The sequence below is a fragment of the Nipponia nippon genome, unplaced genomic scaffold (assembly GCF_047370975.1).
Source record: "Nipponia nippon isolate SJK-2023a ecotype South Korea unplaced genomic scaffold, ASM4737097v1 scaffold_3, whole genome shotgun sequence".
Lineage (NCBI taxonomy): Eukaryota > Metazoa > Chordata > Aves > Pelecaniformes > Threskiornithidae > Nipponia > Nipponia nippon.
The window spans coordinates 112,735,827-112,757,205 of NW_028262347.1; the positions used below are offsets into that span (position 1 = coordinate 112,735,827).

At 43.4% G+C, this 21,379-nt stretch overlaps 1 protein-coding gene across 5 annotated transcripts in view; it reads left to right on the top strand.

Annotated features, from left to right (window-relative positions):
* NEURL1 (neuralized E3 ubiquitin protein ligase 1) overlaps positions 1–21,379 on the top strand; it is a 168,856-nt gene that overhangs the window by 136,925 nt on the left and 10,552 nt on the right. For all 5 annotated transcript variants that reach the window (XM_087767613.1, XM_087767615.1, XM_087767614.1 and 2 more), the window contains exon 4: positions 11,535–12,215. In XM_087767613.1, coding sequence (XP_087623739.1) covers positions 11,535–12,215 — 681 coding nt within the window. The remainder of the gene's footprint in view (positions 1–11,534; positions 12,216–21,379) is intronic.

Sequence of the window (21,379 nt, forward strand, 5' to 3'; positions counted from 1 at the left end):
AGCCAGACTGTGGCCCTCTGGCTGATTCTTGTTTATACTTTCAATTTGCAGCTTCAGAAAAGCCTCCTGTCTTTCTGCCTAAACCTTTTGAGGCCACATCCTGTGATCTGTGCATTTAAATTAGCTTTACTGATAGCCAAGGTGTTGAAGCTTTCCCTGGGGTAAGCGAGAGTGGAATTTGTCTTTTTGCTTGTTAGGGAGTTAGCTGAGGTGCTGGTAACAAGATTCAGCTCTTTAGTTCCTTTAGTTCAGGGTATCAAAATAATTCATAAAGAAATCACAAGCATAATGGGCATTTGCCATGACAGAATATATGAAGAATTCATTGAAGAGACGAACTTTTTAATTGGCAGAAGTGGGCATTGACTCTCTCTCTTTGATATCCCCCTAATTTTGTCCAGCCGTGACAGCTAGAATGACTGCTTTAGGGGTACTGTTTCAGGTAATCTCCTTTGCTGTTCACTCCAGTGGCAGGATGCAATGGGACAGCAATGGAGAGTGGAGTTTCGCATGAGGACTTTATTTTTTGATGTGGAATATAGTTTGTAAACCTTACCCCGTGCCCCTGATTTGAGGCTACTGATATGCTCGTGTGTACATCCCGTTGCCTTCAGTGGGATACAAATACTTCTTTAGATGAAGTGGATGTTTAAGTGCTGTCATGAAATGGAACAGACCTAAACACATGCGGAACTTTTCTGAATTGGTGCAGACTGCAGTAATTGTGCTGTTTTAAAACAAACTCATCAAACAAAGCCTTGATTTACTGTGTCCATGCATAACTGGGAGAGTGCATCTTGCAGACCGCACCAGCTCTGGAATAGGAGTGGGGTAGATGGGGTGTAATGGCTGCGCTGTCATTTGGTACATGTGGAAAGTAAGTCAGAAAATTTTTGAGAGCTTCTTCATGCTGGATTCTGAGGTGGAAATTCTCCGAGAAAGAGATATTAGGAATTAAAACAAAGAAAATATTCTGGTCAAATAGCATTATGTGCATTCTTTCAGAAATACAGTTGTTGGATGTTTAGGTGAGGAACCAGCTTGGAGGAGGAGAGATGATCTGCAAACTTAATTAGTCATGGCTGAAAAATGGAAATGCTTTTGGCAAAATCTAGCTGTTTTCTTTCACAATTTTCAAAATGACGTATTTCGAGTCTTGAAATAACATTTTAGTCTTGAAAATGGCAACAGCGATTTCCAAACAAGCCCCAGAAATCAGCTAGAAAAGCTCTTAGTCCAGTATTTATTTGCTTTTATAAAAGGAAGTAAAATAAACTGAGCACTTTGTTTCAGGTTAGCCTGAAATACTGTATCATCTTTCCAATTTGTATTATTTTTTCTTCAGGCAGTTGACTGAAATATTATGTATTATCACTGCCCTTCACAGGTTGCGTCTTCACTAGAAAATGTTGTGCTCTTAGCTCTGGTTAGTAAGGTAGCTGTGGGGCAGCAAAATCCTTGTGATGACCAGGCAATTTATCATTTAGCCATGCCTTTGGGCAGCCCTGTCAGACCAAACAGGACTGCAGCGAGCCCAGGAGGGTGATCGCCAGCAGCGTTTCTGGGTTTCCTAAGGAAAAGGGGGCAGACCCAATGGTGTTAATTCAGGTGAATAAGCAATGGTGCTGGTAAGATGCTGGACCTGGGGGAGACCCTGGCAGGGTCGTGGTGGTTGTTGGTGTGTTGAATTCTCCCTGAGCAGCTGGCTGTAAAACTGGCAGCGATGGCAGGAGCCTTTCACTGTGAAATGTGGGGAGAAGTTGGAGAAGGAGTCATCATCTCCATGCCTGCATGAAGACACAGGGGTAAATGAAAGCAAGTGAAAAAGGGTAAATGCAGGATACATAAATACCACGGGAGGGAGGATGATGGATGGGAAGGAGGAAGAAAATACTTGTTTTGAAGAAAATTGCTGTCGGATGATTCAGGGGATGAAGGGATATGTCTGATATATCTTGGGAATTGGCTGTGAGCGCTCAGATGCTATGGAAACATTCACACAGTAACGTAAGGAGGACTGGAAATAGAGTTGTTGGGAGCCCATAGCAATCTCCAGCACAGTACATGAAGGTAAAGTAGTGGGGTTAGCACTGCATGCAATAGTGAACTAGTCTTACCTGAATAGGTCAGATAAGAAGGTTGAAATTTCTAGGAGGAAAGGAAGGTAAAAGCGATGACAGTGCCAGGAGTAAGTAATGGAGTCACTGGGTATGAGAAGAGGGCTCTATAAAGTTACTAGACAATCAGGAATTATTGCTTTAATTTCCCATGAAGAAAATGGAAAAAAAAAAAAAAAAAAGAACTTTTCTACAGAGGAATTTACATCTTAAAGATCAGGAAGCATCAGGTAAAGTGCCAATTGACAGACTCCAGGGAGAATTAGGTCTTGCACAGGTAATTAAAACAAGTAATAAGACTTTCCAGCTGTTGAAAGAATAAGAGGAAATGGAAAGAAAAGGTGGGGCACTCTACAGAGAGAGGCAGGACTGAGATTAAAATAATGTAGGTATGGGCCTAAAAGTGATGATCATTTTGCTGTGGTTTTCAAGTGGGATAATGATAGCTGAACATGGAGTCTAGCAGGCCTGGGGCAATGGAGGTGGAAATCATTGCATCGGGGTGGGAATAAAATTCAGAGACTTCATGTGCGTGAGTGGGAGATAGATTAAGGAGTGAATAATGGGGATTAAGTGGTCTCCACAAAAAACAAACCACTTGATTTCTGCTCAATCCATATTCCTCTGACTTTGTGGGGAGTTAGGAAGTATGACATGGAAAACCCACGAACATAATAGAGGGAATCAGACATGGAGATGCCGCCATCCAGAGGTGACTGTGGCAGTAGCTAAGCACATCTTCAACCTGAAGGACCTTTGTCTGTCTTCAGGACCGCTGGCTGGGGACGATGAGTTTACCCCAAATGAAAAGTGTTCCTGAATGAAAACCAAAATGTGTTATTTGTAACACAGATGTTGCCAGCACCCTGCAGACTCTCTCTGAGCATCAGCTTTTGTGGAAAAGAAAACAAATCCGCAACTATCACACGCATATGGAAGTTTGTTTTTCAAAACCTACTATCAGGCTCTTTCAAAACATTCGGATTTGCTAAGGAAAACAGTAATTTATTTTAATTTTATAAGGCTAGTTATGCTCTTTTTGCCACTTCATATGTTCAAATACATTTGACATGCTTACAGATGTTACTCAGAATTGCATGAATGTTTGTTATGAACCAGACTGGTTCAGAGCATAACTTTATTATATAGCACATGTCCCAAAACTACAATTTAGCAGTCAGTACTCAACTTTTGTACCTTCAACTATAGTCTTATACATGTATGAAATTGTATGCTTTCATTCCTTAGATTTTATTGAAGAATATGTGGATGACCAATTCAATTACTATGCTGGCCTGGAAACTGCCGTTGTTCACTCTGGCTTAAAAACAGCTGCAATTCCATAAAGCTCAGGGGTTTGTATTTTTTATTTCTGAATATTTCAGCTTGGAGGCTGGCAGTACATGAGCTCACATTCTTTTAGAATCTGGTTTTATTTGTTTGTTTGTTTGTTTCTGATTTGTTTTGCAGTGATATTTTGTCCATACTATTGGTAAAGCATTGACGATTCATGGCAAGAAATCTGTGATAATCCCAGTTAGCCACAGGAGGATATTTATATCCTTAGAAAAGTATTCTGAATAGATCCCAAGGATTTCCTGAGATTCACCTGGCAGGACACAAGCTGCTCTGTGCCTAATGGTAGAAAGGCACCATTCCCTCAAAGAAGGATTTAGTGCTAAATGGCCACATGAAACCATGAGATTTGCACAATAAATTTATCAAACACTTAGCAGTTGATAACAACTGAAAGGCTAAGCTTTCCTCTTCCTTCCCATTTTTTATCACCTCTCCAAAACTGAATCATGCAAACCAAATAGCTTTAGTGCTCAATCTCTCACAAAATGCCTGGAGAGAAATGCTGCTTTTTATCCAAGCAAATGCAAACACAAAGCAAAGACAAGTCCAGTGAGATGCTCGTTAAGCACTGTTGATTTCCACTCATTTCTGTTAAAGTGGCAGATGTTTGTAGCCTTGCGGTTGGTTTCACAGAGTTGATGGTCTGCCGTCTTTTGTAACCCAGCTTTAAAAATCTGGTGATAATTTTTAGTGTAAACATGAATGATTTCTCCCACAGACAAACTCCAGCTTTGGGCTTTTTGTAACCCTTGGCTTAGACTTTGACTTCTGCCCCCTGGTTATAGCAGAAATTCTCTCAAATGCTTTCATCAATATTGGAAAAACACCTGAGTATCTTGTCAGAAAGCTAATTTGGGCTGTGTTGGTCACAGGCGAACAAATGCACTCAGCTGATTTAAATACCTGCCATTCGTGCAATGAAAATGGCTCTGATGAAATATCAGTTAGCTTGGCTTTTAGATGGCAATGAGCAAGAAGCCAAACATTGCATGTAGCCATTAACTCCCGCTGTAACCATGTGAATGCACATGAAACCTATGTTTGCCCTCCATTGACCGTGTGGTGATACCAAGCCGGTGCATTGGTGAAGGAGGAATTCTTGAACAGTGGTTTCCATACTGACTATTGGGATCCCATAATGGATGAGGAGTCCCAAGTAGGTTGAGTTTTGAGGTCAGAGGAGCGACCTGCAGATGGAAGCAAAGGAGCAGGAGGTAGAGAATAAGGCATTGAATGGAGAGTTAGGAAATGAGAGGGTGCACTGTGGAAAACAGGGTTTGTCGTGCACTGAGCTAAACCCCAAGAGGTTTCACTTAACAGCTCTGCCAGAGGAGTCATCTGTCCCTTGGACAGCTTACTCCATCCCACGGTTTCCAGTCTATAAAATAAGAACATTAATTCTTCCTGCCTCCCACTCGCCATTTATATATCCTTTCTGTTTACATGGTGAGGAGTGTCTTCCGCTGCAGAGCCCAGCAGCTGAGTCCTGACCCCAGATGCTGTTTGCCCCAGAGCAGACTTTACTGTCTCTTAAAGAGCAGCCTGGGCATCTTACATGTATAGGTGGTGCAAGTGAAATTGTCGGTTGGCTGTAGTTTTGCATATATTCCTGTAAGCATGTGCAAAAAGAGAGCCTGAGCAGTGAGAGCAGAAGGAAGCAGCTTTATCTGAAATGCAATATTTATACTGTCAATGAAATAGAGACATGCCGATATGCAGGTATTGTATAAGTAGGTATTTACTTAACTGATGTCCTTGATTTGATGTGGGTGTTTTCAAGGAGAAGGAATGGTTGATCTGAGGCAATAACTCAGGCAGTTTGATTTCTCAGTTGTTCATAAAGGAAAATGTACTTTGTGGAAGTGAATTCCTAAGTATATGGCAAAGGAGGTTTTTAGTCTGAATCATTCCTTTGAGGGATTTTAAACATTTGCCTCCCACATGCTACAATAATGCTCTGAAAGTGGCTTCGTTGTATGATCTGAGAAGCTGCATTCTGGCGCCTGATGGTTTATGAGAAATAAACACAATGGAGTGGTCTCGGATCGTATAAATTCAGGATTTAACAGTAACAAGCAGGGAGGGGAGGGGGAAGCCTGTGTGCAGCATCAGAGCAGAAGCATCCACCCGGGAGCGTGGGGTCTCTGCAGCGTTACGCTGAGCACGGCTGAGCCCAGCCTCCTCTCCAGACCTCACATGGAGAGTACCAGTTTGCAGAAGAACAAATAGTTTTACGAGTGTCTACTCAGACGCATCACCAGCAGGCAATGGCACATTGGACGTGCTCTGTGACTGGAGCTTTGCCTCTTAATGACTGTGAGTGTGCCCTCGGCTTTCTTCACTTCTCAATTTTTCTCCTGTGTTTATTTTAAGTAAGGGCAATTTTCACTCTCCTGTTTGCTTAGCTCCTCCTGGTACAATAAAATGGTTAAGATACATGTGGCAGAGACCAAGAGAGCCTAGAGCAGAGCATCCCACAGTGGTGAGGACATTTTTAACACCATGAGTACAGCAGACTGCATGAAGATCAGCTTCCAGTCGCCCTTTAACTTCGGTGAATTTTGAACCCAGGGCCACACAGCAGTCCTTCTCTTCCTAGACCCAGTCACAGCTGCTCTTCTTTCCAGTGGAGGTGATGCTGTGGACTGGGTGCCCTACACACGTCAGGCAAGCTGGTAACCAAAGGGGTTTGGGAACAGGTATTGCTCCTTGCCCACAGTTACAGTGATCTTCATCCTTATTTTAGGAGAGGTAAATGAGAATATAAGTTGTTTCCGTTTTACCAAATTCTCAGTCCTCAGTCACCTTAAAGTACATAATAAATTGAGCTATAAACAACATATAGAAATTGTTCTGGCTACTTCTGCGCTGAAGCGCGGCAGTTCCCCAGCAGTATACGTCAGCTCAATAGGACTGAGTCACCAAGGGAGCAAAGATTGCCACAGCACGACACGGGCAGAGCTCGCAAGGCAGGCAGCTGAGCTGGGATTAATACCTGCACTCCCACGATGGGGAGTATGAGGCTGTGAGTGACAGAAGGTTTCCAGAAGCACAGGTTTATTTCTTGTCTTATGACTGGTTGCTTTTCCCAATTGCCTTTGAGTGCAATGTTATTTTACGGCATGGTACATCTGCCTCATATTTCAAACACGTCTCCCTGCAACGTCAAAGTCTTGCCAGATGGGCTGTTAGCTGCATGAGTCTGCTGTAGACCACGGAGGAGATAGTGCAAGATTCCAGGTGTTGGATGGGCAGCTGTCCTTCCTGAGTAACCCCTTGCCACAGGTACTGCTGATGGTGGGAAGAGGAGCCTTCATCTGCATTCCTGAGCAGGAATGGAGCCCCTCCAGCGTGGTGGGACTAATACAGTATACATCCTTTTGCAGTTGTATATTTACATAGAATATTCTTGTAGGGGCCACTGACTTCAAGATGTCTTTTGGTAGCTTAGCACCTCTGAGGTTCCTTGGTCATGGAAATTATACAATGAGCACCAGTACTCACTAAAAATACTATTACCCAGTGAAGTAAGGGATTAAGAGAAGAAAAATGCACTGGTGAAGAAGTAAAGCAAAGAACAGAAGGAAGGAAAGAACATTGGGCTGTACACGGGAAGGGAAGGACCACACCAGCAAGTTTCTGACTTTACCAACTTTTTACTCTTTGCTTAGTAGCTGAGGACAGAAATGTTCTGCAGGTGCAAGGAATAACTAGGTTGTTCCTTGTTTTCTCAGCATTTCTTTCTCCTGGGAGGGAAGATCAGTAGAAATGGGATAGGTACTTAGGTTATCAGTCTGATTCCCCAAATTTTAAGTTATTTTTTGTAGTAATAAGTCTCAAGATTGGTTTATTTATACTAGGTCTTCCATAGCTCATTCTGGAGAGAGGTTGCAGCCCTCATACAGAAGAAATACAATTCACGTGAGGCTATAGGATTGCACCAATTTCAGAAAACTCATCAAGAGTAGGAGATCTGTGTTCCTAGAGCTTGCAGTTAAATACTGGACTCTGCAAGTTTCCAGCATGTGTGTGCTGAGTTTGCTCTGCTTTCTTAGATCCTGTACAGGTGTGTGAATACTGGCTGCTCATGACCTTGGAAAGTCAAGCCTTCAGGCAGTAACAGACAGTACTGAGAAAGAAAAAGAGGAAAGGAATAATGATTTGACAGTCTGACAGCAACACATCCCCTTCGGGTTTGTGTGGGGCTGAGATGATCTTTGCATGCTGGTGATTAGAAATGCGTTTGTGTTTGGATGTACATGTAGCTATATTAAATGTGATATCAATAATAAATATGTATTATATATATTATACATTTTTAAGGAAATAGGTGATTTTAAGAAAACAACCTTTGGCAGTCATTCAAAAAAAAGGTGGTAGTGAAATACTTGTGACCTGGATGCAGCGATTACAGCTGTACCAGGCTGCTCACCAGCTCCTTGTCAGTGCTGTTTTAAAGTGTTACTTCAGTTTCATTGAGCCTGCATGAAGCAGGAGGCTCTTCCATGCCCTCTGAGCAGGAAAACAGAGATCTTTGAAGCCTCTGGCTTGAGGAAGATACTTCAAGTTAACTTTCTGTGTAAGGCATCCGCTGTGGAGAATCTAAATTTTGCAGATAAACCCCACTAAAGAGGAGGAGAAAACAGAGGACGGCTGAACTGCTCAAGTGCCCTTCAGTTCTATTTTGCTACTCCTGCTTTCTTTTTTTCTTAAACAAAGCCAGAAAAAGATACAAAGGGATTTGTGAAGTTAGGCATCCTTTACACAAATTCAGTGTCTCAGATTCTCCAGCTGAGGAGCAGAAAATTTGTATTTAGTAGAAATCCTTTCCGCTTTGACTATGTCTATATTGCTACCAGAAACTTTAAGTCTCTAAATCCGGCATTGGCATCATAACTGCACTGATGCAGAGCTCAGCAAAACCTCTCTGGAAAGCTACCTGCAGCCAGCCTGCATCGAGCTGCCGTGGTCCCAGCCAGCTTGCTGGTGGTACCCCAACCAGCTGGGTTAAAGCTTGCTCTGGTGACTCAGTGAGACCTGTGGTCTTCACTCACAAGTCCATCTATTCTCACCCAAGGAGGTCTCTCACCAGTTGACTTTTCCCAAAGAAACACTGCCAGCTGCCTTATACAGGAAATTTTATAACCTTGAATATTTAATAAGAAGGGATGATTTCTAAATTCTTCAGGCTGAAGCTGAGTGATGTCCTCTGTAATGGGCCATTGGACCCATTTTGTGTTTGACCTAGTCTCATCACCTAAAGTCGTTCTGTCTTTTTGATGTGTGCTCCAGGTTTGTCTTTGCAAATATAAATGTGCCTGAACACTCCTACGTGGAGAATCCCTCCTTTGTAGGCATTAAAGGTCAGTTGTAAATGTTCTGCAGGATTAAGGCTGCATTATGGGCCACTCCAGCATGAACAGCTTGGTCTGTGTTTAAAAAGTGACAACCGAAGCTTTAGTGGAAGAAAGCAACTCCTTCTTGGGCATCTTCTGGTGAAAGAAACTGCTCAAAGTCACTCATTTGTTTCACATTTCACCAGAATTGCTCTTGCATAGCCCTCGGCTGTTATCAGTTATTCTGAGTAAATCGCGTTCAACATCTCTTCCAATTTACCTACCACCCAAAAAGATTAATCCCACTTTCATTTTACTTTATATTCAATGGGATTTTTTTTTCTTCTTTGGCTGGGTATTTTGTGATTTATAAAAACATAGAGCCCTGGAGCAGGCCAGCATCTCTTAGAGGCTTATCTCTCTAAATTTTCACAAACCCCCTTCAGATACCAGCAAACCGCAATCCTTTCTTCCATGGGTATTTGCAAACATTAATGAACTACGTCTCACAGTCGATCCTATATGCTTGAAACATCTGATCCCTTATGTGGCTAGGCATCTGAGCTACTGAGGATTTAAGTAAAACAGTTGGATGTGTAACCCTGGTTTGCTGTCACTGCCATGTGTCTTCTCTGCAGAACTCCTCCATCTCTCTTAACCTCTTTTCAGATGGAAAAAGATATTTTGTCCAGCAGCCAAAGGGAAATGCAAGCATCCTGGTGGAAAACAAGCTGTTTCAAAACCCTGGCTGCAAGCTACCCATACATCACAGTTGTCAGCCAGGCTGCACATGCATAGTTAGGGGGAATAAAATAGAGAGGACCTTCTGTTCCTATTCAGAAAGGTCTCTACCCATTCACCTACACCAAAGGATCGTCGTCAGCTGCCAGTATTAATTTGTTCTCCTGTGTGGGTTTCCAGCCAAGAGAGGGTAAAATAAGTCTAATTCTATGCAGCAGGAGCACTTGCAATGCAAATACTAGCCCATATATTACAAAGCATTAATGCAACCCACTTCTAAATTATCTGGGGTAATTTCTTATTTTATTTATTCCTCCTTTTCTTTAATTAACTTCTGGGAAGAGAAACTGAAATATCAGTATGGGGAAAATCAAATATGAGAAACAAAGCCCATTTTTATTTTGAGCCTGTGCTTCCCTTGTAATAGCAGTTTATTTAAAGAGGAGCCTGGAATAATCCAGTTTAAGCAAAGCAAAGAGCTCTACTGAAGCCAGGCTGTGTGTGGGTGTGCTCTCGTTAGGGCTCCCAGAAGAGGAGGGCAGGAAAGGCTGTTAGTCAGGCCTCAGATATTGCAGGAGGTGTTGGTTATTCAGTAGCTGGCATTTTTCCTTGGTACACCAGTACAGAGCCACTACTCTGGTATACTGGGAGAGGGTGCATCCAATTGGGAAAATCCTCAGATAACCTGAGTTCTACTCTTTTGTTGTTGTAAAAGAAAATCCCAAGGATACATGGCTGAAGAGGTACCCACTGCAAGGGCCTAGCAGGTGGGTTAGGAATGAGTCTCTGCTCCTCTGCCTCTTCTTGTTGTTCCACCTTGTGCCATGTTTGCAGCAGGTCCCAGGCTGGGGCCTGGCAGTGTTGTTTTGTGCCACCTGTGGGGGATTGTGTTATATAGGGTGGTCCCACCTCACATCATTTGGGCCCAGGTTTGAAGCCACAACAGTCTTCAGGCATAACAGAGAACTACCCACATGCTCAATTTTCTCACAGCAAACAGTCTCTTGATGCTATGGGCTTCTCAGAGTTCAGAAAGTCAAGCAGAAGTATAAATCTTTGCATTGTCTCAGCTTACTTTTACAATCTGTTTAAATAATGTTTTTTTCTCAGTACATTGCTCTATAAAATTTCTATGGCAACAGCATAGCTAAGGATATGTTAAATAAAAGTAATTTAGGCATTAAAGGCAGGTGATTATGTTCCTTAGAAAAAGAATCAAATAAATTGATGATTAGCTCTTGAAACAGCAGGTGAGACTAACAAAGAAGATAAGGTGCAATTCTGTTTCCATTGGTGGATTTGAATGTGTAAGCATCATCTTTCTTTGTTACATATCCGTGGATTTGATTTTTAATTATTTGGCTTGCAGATAATAAATGATTGTATGTTATTCATAGAAAACTGCATATTCCTAAGTTCTGCACTGTGAAATCCATATCTGTACTGGTTTGCAGTGAGCACCAGAACACTAATGATTAATTATATTCAGGAATATTACTTAAATTTCATATGATGATAAATAAATTAGAACTGAACATAGCATTTGTTTTAAAATAAAAAAAATGTGTAGTTGGAGATTTATTTCCTAGATCTGTGAGAATTACCGTAGACAATAAAGAGGGCTTGAAAACTTGGAGCCTGTATAAATATTGATTGGTATGTTCAGGGTGTATTTCAGATATTTACCCTCTGCTTCCCCTCTCCAAGGAGATCCTCCCCTGGTCAATTCTCTCCATCGATTTTGAGTCTGCCTGCTCAGAAGCTGAAAACGGTGATGCTGGTGGGGAGAGCACAACAATCGATTGCAAATGCATTTTATGATACTCTGCTTCCATATTTTAAAGGGGAAAATTTATTAATGGCAGCAGGTCTCTTATTTTCCCTTTTAAACTTATAAATCAAACCAACAGCAATTTGCAAACTCCTGGACATTTTCATTTTCTCTGCAGTGACCCCTTTTTTGTTTTCTCTCTCTCCGCAGACAGTGAAATCATTCCTCCCGACTGCCTGCGGCCTCGCTCCTTCACCGCCATCCGCCGGCCCTCGCTGCGGCGGGAGACAGAGGACACGCGCCTCTCGGTCAGCCTGTGCGACCTCAACCTGCAGGAGGAGACCTTCCACATGACAGCCACCACGTGTCCCATCCCGCAGAACTCCCTCAACTCCCAGCACTCCCACCTCCTCCCCTCCCAGCTGGAGAGCGACCTCCGCTTCCACCACCTCCGGGGACCCCACGTCAAAATCCTCGATGACCAAACTGTGGCCCGTCTGGAGCATGCCCGGGAGGAGAGGACTTTGGTTTTCACCAGCAGACCTCTTCGGATCAACGAAACCATTTTTGTCAAAATCAACAAGTCCAACGCCGTGCGCACAGGGACACTGTCCTACGGGGTGACATCTTGCGACCCCAGCACCTTGCGCCCCAGTGACCTCCCCTATAACCCCGAGTCCCTGGTCGACCGAAAGGAATTCTGGGTCATCTGCCGAGTTGTCGTGCCCCTCCAGAGCGGAGACATCCTGGGATTTATGGTGAATTCGGATGGTGAGCTGCACTTGAGTCACAACGGTGCTGGCACTGGCATGCAGGTCTGCGTGGACTGTTCCCAGCCCCTCTGGATGTTCTTCGTTTTACATGGCGCGGTCACGCAAATTCGACTGTTGGGTATGTCAGACCCCCTTTTTCAAACCTCACACACAAAACAGCAAGGTGGGGTGCATCACGGGGAAAGGGTGGAGGGAATGAATGGCTCCCTCCCTGCTCTAGGATCAGGTACAAATTCTGGTTTTATAAAAGGGAAAAAAAAATACACATAGGTACATATGTAGCACGTGGATATGAGTTACAAGAATTACCTCTTCGCACTTCTCTTGCATCCTTCACTTGATGGTCTCAAAGCTCTTTTTAGGTAATGACATAAGCCTCAGAGACCTCCATTAAAGTACAGATGAGTCACCACTGACCTAGGAGAAGCAAGAAGGGGAGAGGAGAGGTGCTTTGGGCTGGGCTAATATAGGGCATAGCTGGCAGGAAAAATGAGATCTGATTCCCTTTTCTGTGTGTTAGCTATCTGGCATGACCGATTCCCCAAAAGAGCGGTCCCTTTGCTTTCCCCAGGCTTGTACATGAGAGGCAGGCTAGCAAGCAGAGAGGAAGCCCTGCTCAGGATCAAAATGATTTCTTTTTGTGTGTGTGTATATTGGCTGCAAGTGTAGGATGTGTTTGGCCATGAATTTGTGCCGTATCGTGGTTCTGCTGGTGTCAGTGTCAGAAAGTAAATGATGAATTCTGAGAACATGATGTAATTCCTGATACTTCTCTAACTGGAGATGATTTAAAAATGATCCTTTCATATTTATACTGTTATATTCGTATAACTTTAAGTACACTTATATTCCTTTTTGCTTGAAATCCTCACCAGGTAAAAAACTGGCTGGATGGCTGGGTCCACAGGGTTGTGGTGAATGGAGTTAAATCCAGTTGGCAGACAATCACAAGCAGTGTTCCCCAGGGTCAGTATTAGGGCTGGTCCTGTTCAATATCTTTATCAATGATCCGGACGAGGGGATCGAGTGCACCCTCAGTAAGTTTGCAGACGACACCAAGCTGGGCAGGAGTGTCGATCTGCTGGAGGGTAGGAAGGCCCTACAGAGGGATCTGGACAGGCTGTATCGATGGGCTGAGGCCAGCTGTATGAGGTTCAACAAGGCTCAGTGCTGGGTCCTGTGCTTGGGTCACAACAACCCCATGCAACGCTACAGGTGTGGAGAAGAGTGGCTGGAGAGCTGCCTGGTGGAAAAGGACCTGGGGGTGCTGGTCAACAGCCGGCTGAATATGAGCCAGCAGTGTGCCCAGGTGGCCAAGAAGGCCAACAGCATCCTGGCTTGTGTCAGAAATAGCGTGGCCAGCAGGACCAGGGAGGTGATAGTGCCCCTGTACTCGGCACTGGTGAGGCCGCACCTCGAGTGGTGTGTTCAGTGTTGGGCTCCTCACTACAAGAAGGACATCGAGGTGCTGGAGCGTGTCTAGAGAAGGGCAACGAAGTTGTTGAAGGGTCTAGAGCACAAGTCTTATGAGGAGCGGCTGAGGGAGCTGGGGTTGTTTAGCCTGGAGAAGAGGAGGCTGAGGGGAGACCTTATTGCTCTTTACAACTGCCTGAAAGGAGGTTGTAGTGAGGTGGGGGTCGGTCTCTTCTCCCAAGTAACAAGTGATAGGACAAGAGGAGATGGCCTCAAGTCATGCCAGGGGAGGTTTAGATGTTTGGATATTAGAAGAAACTTCTTCACTGAAAGGGTGGTCAGGCACCGGAACAGGCTGCCCAGGGAAATGGTTGAGTCCCCATCCCTGCAGGTATTTAAAAGATGTGTAGATGTGGTGCTTAGGGGCATGGTTTAGTGGTGGACTTGGCAGTGTTACATTAACAGTTGGACTCGATGACCTGAAAGGTCTTTTCCAACTTAAATGATTCTATGATTCTATGAGTCTATTAAAATGCTGCTCCTACCCAACAGGGGAAAAAAAAAAAAAACAAACCAAAAGCCAACAAATGCCTCCTCTTTTTTAGGATTTATAGACAGTCTTTGAAGATAAATTGTGGCAAACACACATATCTCTCTGCAGGAGCCAGTTCACCTTAATCACAGTCTGAAGTGCCCCATACAATTTGCTTAAAGTTGACCATAGACCTATGCTGTGAGTGTTTTGTGGCTGTTAAAGGCTCGCAGATGACAAATGTAATACTACAATTTATTTCCAGGAGCCCAAGACTCAATCCGTGATAATTCAGCCTGATTACATTTGTTGTGCATACTGTGCGTAATCCATGGCTGGCTCTGCTCTCCACCAACCCGTCATTGTGATAATGGTAGGTGAAGTCAAACAGATCCTAGTAAAGTAAGAGATTAAATGCTCCTGTATACGTTAGAAGAAAGACATCCTTGGGTCATTGAGCTGCTGGTAAAACTAAGTCATCATCAGTGCTTCCTTTCATATGAGATCACTAATTCTGGGAGTTTTTGCACAAAGCGAATAGTCTGTTTGCAGTAGGTCCTGAAACAGGGCAGAGAGGATGTGTCTCACTGGAAGGACAGAATTATGTCCTCATACAGAATTCAACAGAACGTGGGCTTGAACACAGGTCTTCTGCATCCTGGGCAAACCTCCGGCTAAGCAATTAATTTCCTAGTCCCTGTGTATGTCCTCCCTTCCTGCTCACAAGTTCAGCCAAACCCATATACTCCCAGGGCATGTTTTAGATAAATCTGTGTTTGGCTCCATGATATGAAATCTGCTGAGTTGGAAAACTCCTCACTACCTGTATTTGTGACCACATAACAGACTTTTCTGGCCTCCATCACTGGAGGAGAAGCTGAAAATGGGCTATTGTTCTTAAGTGAGATGTGAGTGAAAAGAACCGGACTTGCTGACCTTGCTTCTCTCAAGGAAGGGGTAGGACCCTGCTGAGTGTACAGCTTTATCTCTATCAGCTTGGGCAGCAAGCTGCTATCTCCCAGTTAAAAGCTATGAAATTGGAGCTTGCCTATAATCTTTAACAGGTATTAAAATACAAATAGAGCTTTTCAGAACTATGTTTCCAGTATAACAATGCGGGGAGCAATACAGTCCCAGTCCCAGTATCAATACAGTATCAGTACAGTGCAGCTGCCCAGAGAAGAGCACTGACACTACCCCAACACTGCACATCTCTGCAACTGCAGTAATTATATGGCTCAGCAATATTCCGACAGAAGGCAAAGAAAGTAATGAACTCTCCTTTCTAGCTTTTGCAATGTTATTAGGGAGGTGATGGGCGCTGTTTGCACTGCAGTGGAACAGATTATGGTGCTTGCCATAATATCTGTCATTATAATATTAGAAAATGTAAGAAGAATATAAAGTGTTCATCTTTCTAATGACAAGCTCCATCTTCAGAATGCAAACAAGAGTAATTTTGTGTGATCTATCTTTTGTAGTTTGAGCTTTATATCACAGGAGAAGACATATTTATAGTCATCTTTTTCTCGTTTTAATGGAAAAAGTGAAGTTCCATATCCTTGAAAGCAATGAGACACAAATACTGCAAGAGGCATAACTGTACCAAGCCTATCTTAAATAGCAGATGTCATTCTGTTTCTGGGGGCATACCTTTATTAGATTAATCAAAGCAATGTTATGCAGTGTTAAGGGAACATCAGCGCTACAGCCGACTATAAAATTAAATGAAAGTTGCTGGGTTTGCTTCCTCTCCAGCTTTTCTGTTTCATTTGGAGGATGCTGCTCTTGCACCTAGAAAGGGTTTATTTTGACTCGGAGAACAAGATGGCTCAGGGTATTGATTGCTGGATAATACATTTCATGCCTTGCGATTAGTTATTTGGTCCTGACCCAGAGCGGGACCAACCTCAGGTCTCTCCTGGCTTGTGGCTTTACCACAGCAGCTGACATTTGCTGACCACAGTTACTCCACAGTGTTGGGGATACAACCCTTATTTCCTAATCTAAATATCAGGGGAGACCATCTCTACCCAGGCTGATGGTCTTACAGAACTCTATAAGACAGGAGGGCAGTGTGGGGTTGGTTTGATAGTAAAGAATTCTGACTTCTGTTTCCATCTTGTCAATCTGGCATCATGTACTGGCAATATATTTGCTGTAGGAGAAACAAAAAAGCAGAAAATAAAGACAAGGTTGGAAACACTATTTTATTTATGTCACCCCAGCAAAAGGAAAACAAATGAAACCCAAGCACCTCTGTAGCCTATAGAGGCACAGTCATCTGTAGGGGCAGGTAGAAGGATGTCAATTTGTTGCAAAGAAAAGGTTAAAAGGCAACCTGACCACATGGAGGGAAGATAAATGAAAGTGCAGGGCACTTTAATGTAGCAGATAATAGCATAAAAAAATACCAAGCTGCTGCAAAATGAAGGGACACAAATTTAAATTAAACATAAGTGAGGGTAATTAACTCCAGGAACCAGCTATTGAGGGAGGCAATAGATCTTTTTGTCAGGATTGGAAGCCTTTCTAAATATTTTATGTGTAAAGTGCTGGTCTTAATTCAGAAATTCTGTGGGTTATGCGCATAGGACAACTGAACAGAAATCTGGAACATTAGGCATGTAGAAATGAAAGTCTTTGCGTATCCTTTAGGAATTCCATTAGTTCAGGCTTGGGTTGGTTTTTTTCAGGCATCATTCCTGTACAGTCGACAAAACCAGCCTATTAAATTTGATTTATTAGTTTCAGCTTTTGCTGGTAAGCATTTCAGCTCACACACAGTTTTATCGACAGCTCTGAAAGATTGAAATGAGCCAGTCTGGATACATTGGTCTGGTTTTGGTCTGGTTTTGGAGGTCTAATTCATTTATGAAGTTAAGTTGATCGACCCCATAAGGTTTTAAAATGCATGACTCATGTCTGGAGGAGCTATCACAGAAATAAGTTTATATATTTAGTATTTGGGGATCCAAATGGTTGGGGATATTCTTTCCTTTTCTTTTGTCTCAGAGTGAATCACCAGCATGTAAAACATCTTCCTTCGTCTCCTTTGGTTTTCTTGGTGTGGTTTCCCTTGTGAATTTCATCCGTTCCAGTAATATTGAAGTTTTCTTTTGAGCAATGAAATAACGTGTTCCATCAACAGCCATACTAATGAAGCTGAGTTGCCAACTTATCTGTGTCCTTTCTGTCCATGCACTTCAATAACTCCAGCCCACCAGAACAGCTGCACAATATTGCAGCTCTCTGAATGTCTCCTAACGCTGGCCAAGAGCCAGCATTAGGCCTGAAAAAAACAACCCAAGAGCCAGCTTTTGGTGTGGGTAAGTGTGTATTCACATCCATGCTGGATAAATGCAGAGTGTGTGTGGGCTAAGCTCTCCTGCTTCCGTTACTGCGAGCATTGAGTTGGGGCTCCTACTTAGCTGCCCATTGCAAGATATTTAGAAAACAGTTGTTGCTGAGGTTTCCATCATTCTTTCAGACTTTCTTGAAATTGGTCAATGGGCTCAAAACTGGGGAGGGGAGGAAGGAAGAGCTGGCCAGTTGCTCCCTGACTGTCCCAGGACTCCAGCATCCCGTGACAGAGCACCTGTCTCTTCCAGAAGTTCTCCACTCTGGGTGCAGTTATATACTTACTTTGCACATACAATTACCTGCAGCGAGCATGCAAAACATTTAAATGAGCGTTGGTGTGTGCAGTTGTTATATACGCTGCCCATGGTGCAGACAGCAGGTACGGTTTGTAGAAAAGGCTCTCACGCAGGCAGGGAGAATCCAGGATTTTGGTTCTCCAGCTCTAAATTTATAAACTTCTCCTGTTTGAGAGAAGCTGGCTAGTTCTTTGCAGTAGTAAATCACACACCCTCATCTCTGATCTCAGATGTGGCCAGTAGGTTACCCCTTTGGGAACTTGATCCTTTTCTGCCTTGGTTCATTCCAGTGACATGGAAATTGCTGAGTTAAATGCAGCACAAGAGAAGCCTGATAAATGCATAACACTGTTGCACAGAAATGCATATAATGAATTGCTTCCTTTACAAGCATTCAGTTAGAAGTGACCCGGAGTTTTATCATCCATGTTTTTTTTTTATTTTGGAAACATTTCCCACTTGTATGGAAAATGGACTCATTAAGCTGATTGGGATCTAACAGGCCTGTGTTGTGTGGCACTTAGCTGCCTGTAGTTCCTATGCGCTGCAGGGTATGTGGTATTTTATGGCGTTAGAGACTGGGGGGGAGGAAGAGAGTTAATATTCAGTGCCTCTTGGAAAGGAATCCACTTGTATTATTGATGCCTCTTCATAAGCCCTCCTATCACGCATGGTTTTATCTTTCGTTGCAAGTGAAGTACACATTATTGATGGTAAGCTGTAAGAGCTGCACAAGAACATTACAGTGTCTGTAACTTCTGGGCTTGATTCTAGCACTGCACAGGGCTCTCCATTCACCTCCTGTTTTATATTCCTTGTTTTAAAGGAGCATGAGCACAAAGGGAAGCTGTTGTGTTAGAGAGGACAGGTTGCTTAACAACTTGTGCCTTGGAAAACTGCACACGGAGAATTGATGCAGTCAAATGTTTGTCCCTTGTGGTCAGTGTCAGCAATGTCAGAGTTAACACCTGCTTGTAGCACCTTTGTACCATCCAGCTAAAGATCTCATCACACGTGACACATAATTAACCGAGACTTGCCACGGGTAAGTCAGTGAGCATTAGCCTGTGTACGGAGGTATCAGCCAGCATCTGGGGAAAGGCTGGGTAAAGCAAGCGGACCTCCTCTAAGCAAAAGCCACAGTGCTTGTAAACGTCTTGTCGTCTGTACGCTCTCCTCCACAAGAGCAGAAATGATTATCATCACTAAACTATCTCTGGCTGCAGTGAGATGTTCATAGTCAGTGATGTATAGGTCTCCCTTATCTTATAACGCCTTTGACTGCCTACAGCGAATATAGAGGATATGGGATCATATACCAGCCTCTTTGAATTGCAACTTGTCTGTCAGGGCAGATAAAATCTGCCTATTCTTTGAACTAACACTGGCATGAGTTAGTTATTCTGGTACTGTGAGAGTGACATGGCAGACTAAACTCTTTCTTTTCCTTCTTTGTCAGATGCCTTTTCATCCAGCAGTGTCCCACAGAAATTCAGAGCAGTGCTGGCCAAGAAAAGTGAAAGTATTTGTTTCCTGTATGCATCTGCCACCCTATTTATACACGTCCCTCCTGGAGAAGCACAGAGCTTGGAGGTGCTGGGTTGGGCAGCGGTTTTCCTTTTGCTCACAGAACCACTTTTGCTGTGGTTTCCCAGACACTCTGAGCCAAATGGCCTTTTTGAGATGGAGCTGGAAAAGGTGCTGTTATGAACAGAAGCTTTTTTGGTCGGGCTAATTAATACTTGTGATCTTTTAGAGGGCTTTTAGGTTTGTTTTTGTTAAACAAGATGAAAGCTCCAAATCATTTTTCATGCGGTTCAGTTATTCAATCCAGGCTTCTTCTTTGACCTCTTTCTTACTGATCTAAGTAGCTGTCTGGGTGCTTTCTTGGTCTAGTATTTCTCAGGGTGAGAGATGGAGCCCCATTAGAGGCTCTTTCACTTCAGTTCAGCTAGATGTTCATTGCATGGTGTCCGTGCCCTCTGGATTTTGCTGGCTGAAGTGCTGAGCAGCTGCTGAACTTCACCTATCAGGCCAGGAAAGATACCTTGTAAGTTCGCTATGTGCTCTTTGCCTTCAGACATCACACTGGGCTTGGGCTGTGAGAGTTGCTGGATCAAAAACTTCTATAGTGTCTGGAGCTTTCATATTTCTCTTGCTTAACTGGAGTGTGCATATGACTGCAGGAGTGTAACAGATGTGCTGGTGCCCTGCTGCCCTTCTGGACACAGCAAACAGCAATGCTCCAGTGAAGCCATAACGTACACTTCGGATCCACATGAAAGTCTGAACTGTTGTTCTCCATATGGTTTGGATCTAACTTTTACTTCCCTGAACAGTGGTTGTGTGACACCCATCTGCAAATACAGGCCTTATGCTTTTGCATGCAAAATCTGCCAGGCTGCTTTTTGACCTATTTCCGGACATTTCTGTAGCATAATGCAAAATCCCTTATGTTTTCATGGGCTTGTAAAGAACGAAATGTAATACTGTTCTGTTCGGAACAGTTTTAAAATCCCCCAGGAGATAGTTGAATGCAAAAAACCCCATGGATTATCAACTGATGTTGGTCACCTGAGAGGCAGAGATGGGTTGCAGCATAGACGCTGGGCTCTGAGAGCATGGTTGGCCAAAAAACATCGACCCAAGGGGAAGGAAGCTCTGGTTTCTGGTCAATGCAGTATTGTTCCCATCGCCATGGGAACATAACAAATGGCTGTGTAAATACATGTATTTTATAGCATTCAGAAGTGATGGATATGCTTACATCCTTCCCTGACATTATTGTTGATCTTTAACTACCATGTGCCCAAGCAGCAACAGGTGCTTTGTTCCTTTGTTTTAGCATGATGGATTCAAAAGTCCCTGTTGGGCAAGACCTGAGTGGCCCTGGGGGACAGAATAGCTCTCCTGCAGCCTTGGCTGGAGGCAAGAAAATGCGATGATATGCAGAAATGTATATGGCTGCTCTTTGGAGCAGAGAACATGCTGTGGGTAGGGCTGTCGTTTTAGTATTGAAACTGTCTTGCTGAAACTGCGTTTGGTATTTGCAGCTCTCTCTACACCTGATGGAACATTTGCATTAGTGAAAACCAGCTACTGAAATAAAACATGGAAGGATTTAGCTCTTGCAAAGCTTGTCTTGGTAAAACCTACCTTTTAGTGGATGTGCCACTGGTGGAATACCAAGGTTTCTAGTATCGGTGTGAACGGAGAGGTGTTAGCCTGACATCTGCCTGGGCAACGTCCAAAGAAAGCAACTTCCTCTTTCTTCCTGGGAGAAGACAGAGGAAAGTACCCAGGAGATCTCAGTACACTGTGTGTTGCCACTAGATTGCAAGGTCAAGAGAATACACATTTAGTGTACTGTTCCAGGTTCCCCACTGCATCTTCAATATGGGCTTTTGCTCTTGTAATATGTGAAATGAATAGCTGTGTAATTCCTCCAGTCTGCGTTCTCTAATAGTTAAAAGTATCTCTCTACCTTTTTCTGAAATGGGAGGATGAAGAGAGGAAAAAATAAAGTGGGAAAGTTCTACACAAGCTACATCCATGAGCAGAAAAAAAAGATTGATGTAGGAGATTTTCCAGCAAAATAATAGTAAGGACCAAAATTGAGGTCCCAGTCCTGCCAGTCTTGCACATGGTTATTTATGAAGGGTGTTCACATACTAGTGG